Consider the following 11,779-nt stretch of genomic DNA (forward strand, 5'->3'; position numbering starts at 1 on the left):
AAACGGTCCCAGGTCCCAGCCTATCTCACTTTCACAAGATCTTATTTTATGATAACCTCTAAGGGACATATTCAAACCATTGCCTAGAAAGAAAAAACAATGATCATGCCTATAGATCCACAGGCTGCATGATTTGATATACTTTTATCCTCCCCATTCTATTATCCGAGCAGTTTAAAGGCCAAAGTTCATTACTTGTCAGCGAGTTTGAATGGTAACATTCAGATATGGAACTTGAGGAAGAAGACAAAGCTAATGTTTTATCAATCTCACCCCCTCTGTAAGTGTTGAGATAGTCTCATTTCCTGAGAACTTCCCAATTACATGTACTACAAAACAGCAGTGCAGACTAATTTTGTAGCGAGTATTTCATTAATATTGTTCCCTAACTAGATTCCAGTAAAACAGATATTTAAGAAAACATTTACAGAGTTCTCCATAAAATTAACATTAAATTCTGACCATCTTGTTGGGGCTCAGAAATCCAGTTCCACCTTGAAATACTACTGTATTCTGACTTTAATCAAAAAGAAACAATCCTATTTCATTTCTTATTTCATAATTTTAATGATGAGCTTAAAGAAATTTAGTTTGGGGGTGAGGATTTCCTTATGAATGCCTTCAGTCAAGGCTTTCCAACCTTTTTCACATTCTGGCACATCTACAGGCTGATAGGGTTTGTGCATTTTTTGTTTTTTTGGTTGAATTACAGTTAGTTTACAATGTTGTGTTAGTTTCAAGTGTACAGCAAAGTGATTCAGTTATACATATATATACTTTTTTAGATTCTTTTCCATTATAGGTTATTACGAGATATTGAATATAGTTCCCTGTGCTGTACAGTAGGTCGTTGTTAACCTATTTTATATATAGTAGTGTGTACATGTTAATCCCAAACTCCTAATTTATCCCTCCTCCCCACGCCCACCCCACCTGGCTATCCTCTTGATAACTATGTTTGTTTTCCATGTCTGTGAGTCTGTTTGTTTTGTAAATAAGTTCATTTGAATCACTCTTTTAGATTACACACATAAGTAATATCCTATGATATTTGTCTTTCTCTGTCTGGCTTACTTCACTTGGTATGATAATGTCTAGGTCCATCCATGTTGTTCCAAATGGCATTATTTCATTCTTTTTTATGGCTGAGCAATATTCCATTGTGTCTATATACATCACATCTCCTTTATCCATTCAATCTGTTGATGGATATTTAGGTTGTTTCTGTGCCTTGGCTCTTGTAAATAGTGCTGCTATGGATTTGTGCATTTGTGTGTGGCTGAAAGTAACCAGCCCAGCACGGCTTCCCTGAGAGAGCAGTTTCTCAGCACTCTGAATGGAAAGTTTTGTTATTAACTACCTTGCAGCTGCGTGCTCTGCTGCAAACTTGCATTCAAACCTGCAGGTCCACGTGGGCAGATGGCTCTAGTTAGGGCAGCATGAGCTCTGCTATAGCACCAACAGTCAAAACTGGTTTGAAAAAAACTTGTTTAGAGGGTTAGTGCAGTTTTCTCTTTCATTTCTCCTAAATGTCCCAGCCTAATCGGTTTCGTAATGTAAGCCTTGTTTCAAGAGCAAGTCAGAACTTGTATACTGTGGGTGCTATGCATATGTATGTTATTTAAAGTGATGATATGAATTAATGCCTTTTTTTTTTTTTTTGTGGTTCGCGGGCCTCTCACTGCCGTGGCCTCTCCCGTTGCGGAGCACAGGCCCCGGACGCGCAGTCCCAGCGGCCATGGCTTACGGACCCAGCGGCTCTGCGGCACGTGGGATCCTCCCAGACCGGGGCACAAACCCGCGTCCCCTGCATCGGCAGGTGGACTCCCAACCACTGCGCCACCAGGGAAGCCCGAATAAATGCCTTTTAAAAACACTGCTTAGAGCCTAAGCTCTTTAAGTGCACCGAAGCTTAAACACACTTCAAAATGACTGTTTTGGACAGTTTCAGTGGTTTCCTGAGAACTTAAATACCTTGAAAAGTGAACATCCTTCAGTGAGGTGGTTTTGTTGAGTTATTGTGAATTCCATGTATAGTGGGAAACCTGTAGTGACTTTCTACCTGAGGACTACCGAAATACAGGAATACTTTTTCCACCCAGCTTTTTGGGATTCTTCTTAGTCACACTGAAAAATGTCCAGGGAAAGTATAAATATATATATACTTTTTTTTTCAGAATGCTAGTGCCCCACTACCGTAAGTGGTGGTTGAAAATAACAGTCCCATGGAAGGTATTTTTATGGCTGTAAACCTGACACTAGTATGGCAACCTTTTCTACCTTAACCATGCCAACTCTGTTCTGAGAATACCATTAAAATTCTCCTTCGGGTAATGTGAAATGTGGCCATTAGATCCAGGTGAGTTCATAAGACAGAGTTCATAAGATTCCTAAATAGAAAACCTACAAGAGAATGAAAACACCCAGACTGTTCTGCTTTTAAGAATAAGTGTGGGGGGCTTCCCTGGTGGCGCAGTGGTTGAGAGTCTGCCTGCGGATGCAGGGGACGCGGGTTCGTGCCCCGGTCCGGGAGGATCCCACATGCCGCGGAGCGGCTGGGCCCATGAGCCATGGCCGCTGAACCTGTGCGTCCGGAGCCTGTGCTCCGCAACGGGAGAGGCCACAACAGTGAAAAGGCTGCGTACGGCAAAAACAAAAACAAGAATAAGTGTGGGGTTTCCCTGCTGGTGCAGTGGATAAGAATACACCTGCCAATGTAGGGGACACGGGTTCGAGCCCTGGTCCGGGAGGATCCCACATGCTGTGGAGCAACTAAGCCCGTGTGCCACAACGACTGATCCTGCGCTCTAGAGCCCGCGAGCCACAACGACTGAGCCCACGTGCCGCAACTACTGAAGCCCACGTGCCTAGAGCCCGTGCTCTGCAATAAAAGAAGTCACTGCAATGAGAAGCCCGTGAACCACAACGAAGAGTAGCCACTGCTCGCCGCAACTAGAGAAAGCCTGTGCATACGGACCCAGCGGCTCTGCGGCACGTGGGATCCTCCCAGACCGGGGCACAAACCCGCGTCCCCTGCATCGGCAGGTGGACTCCCAACCACTGCGCCACCAGGGAAGCCCGAATAAATGCCTTTTAAAAACACTGCTTAGAGCCTAAGCTCTTTAAGTGCACCGAAGCTTAAACACACTTCAAAATGACTGTTTTGGACAGTTTCAGTGGTTTCCTGAGAACTTAAATACCTTGAAAAGTGAACATCCTTCAGTGAGGTGGTTTTGTTGAGTTATTGTGAATTCCATGTATAGTGGGAAACCTGTAGTGACTTTCTACCTGAGGACTACCGAAATACAGGAATACTTTTTCCACCCAGCTTTTTGGGATTCTTCTTAGTCACACTGAAAAATGTCCAGGGAAAGTATAAATATATATATACTTTTTTTTTCAGAATGCTAGTGCCCCACTACCGTAAGTGGTGGTTGAAAATAACAGTCCCATGGAAGGTATTTTTATGGCTGTAAACCTGACACTAGTATGGCAACCTTTTCTACCTTAACCATGCCAACTCTGTTCTGAGAATACCATTAAAATTCTCCTTCGGGTAATGTGAAATGTGGCCATTAGATCCAGGTGAGTTCATAAGACAGAGTTCATAAGATTCCTAAATAGAAAACCTACAAGAGAATGAAAACACCCAGACTGTTCTGCTTTTAAGAATAAGTGTGGGGGGCTTCCCTGGTGGCGCAGTGGTTGAGAGTCTGCCTGCGGATGCAGGGGACGCGGGTTCGTGCCCCGGTCCGGGAGGATCCCACATGCCGCGGAGCGGCTGGGCCCATGAGCCATGGCCGCTGAACCTGTGCGTCCGGAGCCTGTGCTCCGCAACGGGAGAGGCCACAACAGTGAAAAGGCTGCGTACGGCAAAAACAAAAACAAGAATAAGTGTGGGGTTTCCCTGCTGGTGCAGTGGATAAGAATACACCTGCCAATGTAGGGGACACGGGTTCGAGCCCTGGTCCGGGAGGATCCCACATGCTGTGGAGCAACTAAGCCCGTGTGCCACAACGACTGATCCTGCGCTCTAGAGCCCGCGAGCCACAACGACTGAGCCCACGTGCCGCAACTACTGAAGCCCACGTGCCTAGAGCCCGTGCTCTGCAATAAAAGAAGTCACTGCAATGAGAAGCCCGTGAACCACAACGAAGAGTAGCCACTGCTCGCCGCAACTAGAGAAAGCCTGTGCACAGCAATGAAGACCCAACTCAGCCAAAAATAAATAAATAAATTTATTTAAAAAAAAAAAGAAAAAGTGTGTTATGGATAAAACCAGCTCACATTCTGATAACAAATAAGTGCTCATTAAGTTTGGTTTTTTTTAAGCTGAACTTTAATGAGTAAAAATCCCTCACGAATGAAGTTTATGTAATGGCCTATAGCCGAAATGAAATTTTAATTTTTCTTGCTCACATGATTTTTTTTCCTTCTCTGTTCTGACTTCTTTCAGTTGAGCCTTTATGACAGAAAAAAAAACAATTGATATTTCTCCTCATGCCCTTTATCTCATCCCAGTAAAAAGCAGGAGAAAAATAATATATAGATTAAAACAGAATTGTATTAAATATTCACTTTCCTGTTAATCAGATGAATTTCATTCATTCCAGGGCAGTCAGAGAGAAAAATACAGGCAAGTTGGTTTTCGAACTCACATCGACACTCCAAATTGTGCTGGGAATGCCCACTGCTTGGTTAGAAATACTTAGTGTGGAAAATTTCCCTAAAGGTGTGCGTCGCCTCAGCTGACTTGGCAGTGCCTGCCCTGGGCTCCTTCACCAGGGCAGCCCCATCGCGGAGCTGCAGCTCGAGGTAGAGGTGCTGCCGTCACTTCCCAGCTGCGCAAGCAGGTGAGTAGCAAGCACTCTCCCGAGCCTGGTCTTTATTGTGTGGTGACAAGTTTCACAATCATGCTGATGATCCGTGACCCTCGAGGACAGGTACACAGATCTATGCTTGGGTTTTTTATCTTATCCTGGAGAAGCTGGTCAAGTTCGCAGCGAAGTTCCTTTACTAATTCAGCCACCTAAAATGAAAGTTGCAATGTAAGCAGTGCTTGGACCAACAGGGGAGGAAAGGTTATTAAAGGAAATTCTCCAGTTACGATTATCATTATTCTAGATTTCTGCTATTCTAATTCCATGGTGGGGGAACTAAACATTTTTTTCTGAAACTGCTTCTAAAATTTCTTGATGCAATTATAGGAACATACACTCAATGTCAGCTCTGTAATATATTAAGTGGGGTCCATTTTAAAAAGCCTCCTCTCTCACATCTCATTTAAAGAAAAGATTAAATCGGGAAATATGGCTTTTATATAGTGTGCTCCATATTAAAGCTTGGTCGACTTTTACAGTTTGCTCCGAGAGGAGAAGCAGGAAAATGGAGAATTAAAAATGGCAGATGTTAAACCAAAAAAATCTCTTTAACTTTGGAATTTGTCCGCTTTTGTTGGTGGGGACAGGGTTGGGAGACAGCCTCCATGTTTTATGGCGGTTTGCCTGTGCTGACGCAGTGCCACTGTGCGTGTCTTGCCAGCATCTGTTCGGCTGCTGCTCCGCTCTCTGGCAACCCTGCGGGGTGGACTCTGTCTGCATCACGCAGGCTCACGCCATGTGCCCTGCCAGAGTGAATGGTTCAGGTGGTCCAGGCCTTAGAGGCCATGACATTCTTCAGCCACAGGAGTTGGTTTAGGAGAGGAGGTTTGCTGGAACTTTTAGGAAAGAAGCGTTCTGTCTTCCCTTTTGGACAGTATATGCTGCACGGACGTGACCCAGGAGCCGCTACAGCCGTCCTGCTACCACAGGGCCAGACAGGCTTTTGTTGTTAAGCAGCTGAATCAAACCAACACTGCCTGGCCCTCTTGACCTGTACTGTCCCATGTGGCTAATCTCCTGACCACATGAAATGTGCCTGATCCGAATCGAGATGCGCTGTGAGTATAAAATACACACCAGATTCTGAAGACTTAGTATGAAAAAAGAGTATAAAAATCTCAATTGTTTATATTGATTACATGTTGAAATTAAAACTTTTTAGATGTTTTCTGTTATATAAAATATTAAAACTAATTTCACCTATTTACTTTTTTTTTAATGTGGCTACTAGAAAAGTTATTAGGTATGTGGCACATATATTTCTCCTGGACTGTGCTGCTTCAGACTTTAAAGGGAATTAACTGTAATGTTTGAGTTGGTGTTTCTGCCTCCTGCAATAGAAGATTTCTAAGAGATGCAAATATTAGAAATTTTTATATCTTAAATATACTCCCCCTTAAACGTTTTCTAGAGACTCCATATAGTAAATAATCGAGACATTTTTTTAATGGTGGTTGTGGAATCAGGGTGATTTTTACTTAGTTCTGCTCATCTATATTTTGGTTTTCTTTGAACTTGTATTTGTATAACAATTAGGAAGTGCCAACACCTCCCTCATAGCTTCTGTCCGAAGCCTTTCACACCGACTGTCCTGGGCTTCCCCTCCTGTGCTTCCTGAACTCTTACTAAGGCTCCCCCACTGGCCTCACTTCAGCCTCAGTCTTGCTTAGTGTCCCCTGCAGACCCATCATTCACTCTTACTCAGCTCTGTGATCCTTGTTCCCTGAAGAAATGCTCTGTACTTCCTATTATCAGAGCCCCTCATGGCCTGAGTCTCGTGCGACAGACTCGTTATCCCTTACCTGATGCGATGCTGCTGCAAAACGGATCCAACCGTCATCCAAGGAGACAGTGAACTCTCCCCTTTGGAGCTGCACATTCACTTGTCCTCCTCCGAACAAGACCAGCGGGTACACAGACACCATGCTGCAGTCTCGGATGAACACCCGACTAGTTTTGATCTTCTCATGGTACAGCAGGTAGGGGCTGTCAAAGTGTCTGACCTGAAACATAGGACAGTTATGTCACGGGCAACATAAGGGGAACTCCACCAGTCCCAGGGATTTAATCATCACCTATCCAATGACTCCCAAAATTACCTTCAGCCTGTAGGTTCCCCTGAGCTCCAGCCTTGTATGTGCAACTGCCTACTTGATGTCTGTACTCGGACATCTAACAAGCATCTCAGACTTGTGTTCAAAAGGAATTCTCAATTTCCCCCTCCTTGTGGTGTTCACTATCTCATTAAATGATACTCCCATTCACCCAGTCTGCACCCAGTTGCTCAAGCTCCCAATTTGGGAGCCATCCTTGATTGCTCTCTCTCCCTCACTCCATCTATATCATCACTAAGTCCTGTCAGCTCTATTTTCAAAATACATGATGAACTGACAGATTCTCACCACTTCTACAGCTACCACCTCATGCAAACTGTCATCTCATACAGACCACTGCAATGGCTTCCTATGTACCTGCCCTTTTGCACCTTCACAGTTTCTTTTCCATACAGAGGCCACAGTGATCTTTGAAAAACCAGTTAGGGCTCAGAACCCTCCAGAGGTTTCCCAAGGATAAAATCTCAGATCCTTCTGTGGATCCTACACGACCTGATCCCTGCCCACTTGTCCCAACTCATCTACCACTTCCACCCCTAACCATCCCCTCCATTTGCACTGGCTGCCTTCTTGCATTTCCTGGGACACACCAGATATGCTCCCATCTCATGGTCTTTGCACTTATTTCCTCAGCTTGGAATGTCCTCTCTTTAGATACCTGCATGACTTGCCCTTTACTTCATTTAGGATCTGCTCAATTGTTTTCTCCTGAGAGTTCTTCCCTGGTCACTCTATGTAAAGTAGCCCCTCTTGGGAGGTAGAGGGATAAATTAGGAGTACGGGATTAATACTGATATTCACCACGGTATATAAAAGATAAATAACAAGGATTACTGTACAGCACAGGGAACTATATGCAATATCTCGTAATAACCTATAGTGGAAACGAATCTGATGCTATATACCTGAGACTAACACAATACTGTAAATCAACTATAGTTTTAAAAAAAAAAAAGCCCCTCTTCTGTCACTCTCGATCTCTTACAGTTTTATTTTCCTTCATAACATTTGTCATTAACCTGAGATTATTTGTTTACTTATTCCTTGCCTGTCTTCCCCATTAGAATGTAAGTTCCCTGAGGGCAGAGACCTTGTCTCCCTAGCTCATCCGCTGTCCTCCATGGCCTGCAACAATGCCTGGCACAGAGGAGGTGCTAGCAGATACTGAGTGGATTCATGAATGACTTGGATTCACTGAAGAAACGTCATGGTAAACGCAGGAGAGGACGAGTGGAGGTAACTTGGGCCCCCGGTTCCCAAGTACACATGCAGTCAAGAGGGCAGATGACTTCCTGGTCCTCAGACTCTCCTGAGCTTAACACTTCTTTTCATGCTTTGCTGACACTTTACCCAGTAGTTTCACAGGTTGACCAGCCCTAACACTTCAAACTCTCTTCCTGCAGTCTCCTTTTCTCTTTTCCTCCTTCATCTCTTTATCGAGATGAAGCTTTATTGAGCATCTGCTTTCAGCTATGCTGGCTAGGCACCGTGCTAGACATCAAGAAGGCAGAGATGAATAAAATTCAATTCCTGTCTTCAGGAATTTTACAAGTCCATGAATGAGACATACCATAAGCTATAAAATAATGTGATAAGTACAACAGTGGAAAAATGCACACTATACAGTGACGGAACAGAAGTAAGGAGCAACTTGGAGAGGGACACTGGGAAAGGGATATATGATGGGAGCCTGGAGAATAAGTAGGAGCCTGCTGGGGAATTAGAATGCCATTCCCGGCGTAGAGGACAGTGTGTCCTGGCACCGGGGGACACTGTTGGTAGTCTGGTATTGCTGGAGCATAAAGAATGACAGGAGTGGGCAGGGGACATGGGCTAAGAAGGGGCTAGATGTGAAGGGTCGTAGGAGAGTTTACAGTAGACTCCATCTATGAAGAGTTTCAAGCAAGGGTATGACATGATCAAATGTGTGTTTTGTAAAGATGATTCTGGCAGCAGTAGTAGTATAAAAGGTTGGAGAGAGAAAGCACCAGAAGTAAGATTAATACTTCAGGCAAGAGACAGATATTTGGGGTTTGAACTGAGGAAATGGCAGCAGGGACAAGTAGGCAAATCTGAGACATGTCAAAAGGTGGAAGTGTTGGGACCTGGTGACCAATTAGACTGGCATCAGGAGAAAAGAAGCAGGGTCCGTGTGACTCCAGGGTTCTGATTTGGATGGTCCCATTTCACCAAGACAGGGAACACAGAGGAGTGAATTCAGAGATAATGAGTTTGATTTTTCAGCTTTTGAGTTTGAGGTGACTAGAAGGCATCCAGGTGGTGATTTCCAGCAAGACAGCTCAGAAAGAAAAGCCCAGGACGAGAGAGAGAGAGACTTGGGGTCTGTGTCAGCATGTAGGTGGCAGTTAGAACCACGATGTTGTGCCCGTGGTTCAGGAAGATTCTGTGCACTGTAACAGAGCAAGGCCAGAACCACGATTTCAGAGTAAAGGGAAGAGAATCCGGTAGAGGGGCTCGGGGGGAGGACCAGTGCGAGAGAAGAAAGTGGTATTTCAGAAGCAAAAAACATCAAAGATAGTGTCAAGAGGTAGGGAAGTCAGCAATGTCAAAAACTTCATGAGTCAAGAATGATGAGAGCCAGGGAATTTGTTCCCTATATTTGACAACTAGGAGGTTATTCATGACTTCTGATGAATTTAGTGGAGGGGTGGGAGCAGAAGCCTCCCAGCAATTGGCTGAAGGAAGAAGGAGAGCTGAGGAAGTTGGATCGACAAGCACAGGTCATGGCCTCTTAAGGCACAGATGGAGTGAGAGAATTACATCATGACCTCTTAAATCACCACCACAAAGAAACAATTTTATATCTGAAAGCAGCCTTAACAGCTCAATTCCAGTACATCTGTGCTTATTCATCTTTCCCCAAGTCAGTGATGCGGCTAAAGACAGTGAGTGATAGAACAAGGTTTGGCTGAAGTGAAGGGACTGTTTCTCACCCCAACAGCAAGGCTTTGCACTGCATGGTCCACTTACACTCAGATTTTTTCAATACTAAATACTACAGTACTACACAATTCGCATTGGTTGAATCTGTGGATGTGGAACCTGACTGTAAGTATACCCAGCCATCCTGACCTGGTAGTTCACTGATGAAGGGTGAATGTGTACATATCCATCGTTCTTGGTGACAAACTTCAATTCCTCTGATTTCGGTTGCATTCTGACAGCTCCGGTACTGGTCTTCTGAAATTTCCCTTCTGGGCTTTTCACCTAAACAACAGGTATTTGTTAAAAAAAAAAAAAAACAGTGTGTCCTGGCACCGGGGGACACTGTTGGTAGTCTGGTATTGCTGGAGCATAAAGAATGACAGGAGTGGGCAGGGGACATGGGCTAAGAAGGGGCTAGATGTGAAGGGTCGTAGGAGAGTTTACAGTAGACTCCATCTATGAAGAGTTTCAAGCAAGGGTATGACATGATCAAATGTGTGTTTTGTAAAGATGATTCTGGCAGCAGTAGTAGTATAAAAGGTTGGAGAGAGAAAGCACCAGAAGTAAGATTAATACTTCAGGCAAGAGACAGATATTTGGGGTTTGAACTGAGGAAATGGCAGCAGGGACAAGTAGGCAAATCTGAGACATGTCAAAAGGTGGAAGTGTTGGGACCTGGTGACCAATTAGACTGGCATCAGGAGAAAAGAAGCAGGGTCCGTGTGACTCCAGGGTTCTGATTTGGATGGTCCCATTTCACCAAGACAGGGAACACAGAGGAGTGAATTCAGAGATAATGAGTTTGATTTTTCAGCTTTTGAGTTTGAGGTGACTAGAAGGCATCCAGGTGGTGATTTCCAGCAAGACAGCTCAGAAAGAAAAGCCCAGGACGAGAGAGAGAGAGACTTGGGGTCTGTGTCAGCATATGGGTGGCAGAGTGAGAACCACGATGTTGTGCCCGTGGTTCAGGAAGATTCTGTGCACTGTAACAGAGCAAGGCCAGAACCACGATTTCAGAGTAAAGGGAAGAGAATCCGGTAGAGGGGCTCGGGGGGAGGACCAGTGCGAGAGAAGAAAGTGGTATTTCAGAAGCAAAAAACATCAAAGATAGTGTCAAGAGGTAGGGAAGTCAGCAATGTCAAAAACTTCATGAGTCAAGAATGATGAGAGCCAGGGAATTTGTTCCCTATATTTGACAACTAGGAGGTTATTCATGACTTCTGATGAATTTAGTGGAGGGGTGGGAGCAGAAGCCTCCCAGCAATTGGCTGAAGGAAGAAGGAGAGCTGAGGAAGTTGGATCGACAAGCACAGGTCATGGCCTCTTAAGGCACAGATGGAGTGAGAGAATTACATCATGACCTCTTAAATCACCACCACAAAGAAACAATTTTATATCTGAAAGCAGCCTTAACAGCTCAATTCCAGTACATCTGTGCTTATTCATCTTTCCCCAAGTCAGTGATGCGGCTAAAGACAGTGAGTGATAGAACAAGGTTTGGCTGAAGTGAAGGGACTGTTTCTCACCCCAACAGCAAGGCTTTGCACTGCATGGTCCACTTACACTCAGATTTTTTCAATACTAAATACTACAGTACTACACAATTCGCATTGGTTGAATCTGTGGATGTGGAACCTGACTGTAAGTATACCCAGCCATCCTGACCTGGTAGTTCACTGATGAAGGGTGAATGTGTACATATCCATCGTTCTTGGTGACAAACTTCAATTCCTCTGATTTCGGTTGCATTCTGACAGCTCCGGTACTGGTCTTCTGAAATTTCCCTTCTGGGCTTTTCACCTAAACAACAGGTATTTGTTAAAAAAAAAAAAAAAAATA

The 11,779-nt window shown here is 44.4% G+C and overlaps 1 protein-coding gene across 4 annotated transcripts in view; it reads right to left on the reverse strand.

Moving 5' to 3' along the window:
- Window positions 1-4,851: 4,851 nt before the first annotated feature.
- Window positions 4,852-11,779, reverse strand: part of DHX57 (DExH-box helicase 57) — a 58,333-nt gene continuing 51,405 nt past the window's right edge. The window contains exons 22-24 of one of the 4 annotated variants that reach the window (XM_024753481.1): window positions 11,606-11,740; window positions 6,683-6,883; window positions 4,852-5,029 (exon numbers count right to left, since the gene is read on the reverse strand). In XM_024753481.1, coding sequence (XP_024609249.1) covers window positions 4,886-5,029; window positions 6,683-6,883; window positions 11,606-11,740 — 480 coding nt within the window. In that variant the 3' untranslated portion in view covers window positions 4,852-4,885. Of the gene's footprint in view, window positions 5,030-6,682; window positions 6,884-10,935; window positions 11,741-11,779 lie in introns of those variants that run through there. The other 3 variants (XM_024753478.1, XM_024753477.1, XM_024753480.1) reach the window with 3 other exon arrangements.

The sequence above is a fragment of the Neophocaena asiaeorientalis genome, unplaced genomic scaffold, assembly GCF_003031525.2.
Source record: "Neophocaena asiaeorientalis asiaeorientalis breed wild unplaced genomic scaffold, Neophocaena_asiaeorientalis_V1.1 scaffold171, whole genome shotgun sequence".
Classification (NCBI taxonomy): Eukaryota; Metazoa; Chordata; class Mammalia; order Artiodactyla; family Phocoenidae; genus Neophocaena; species Neophocaena asiaeorientalis.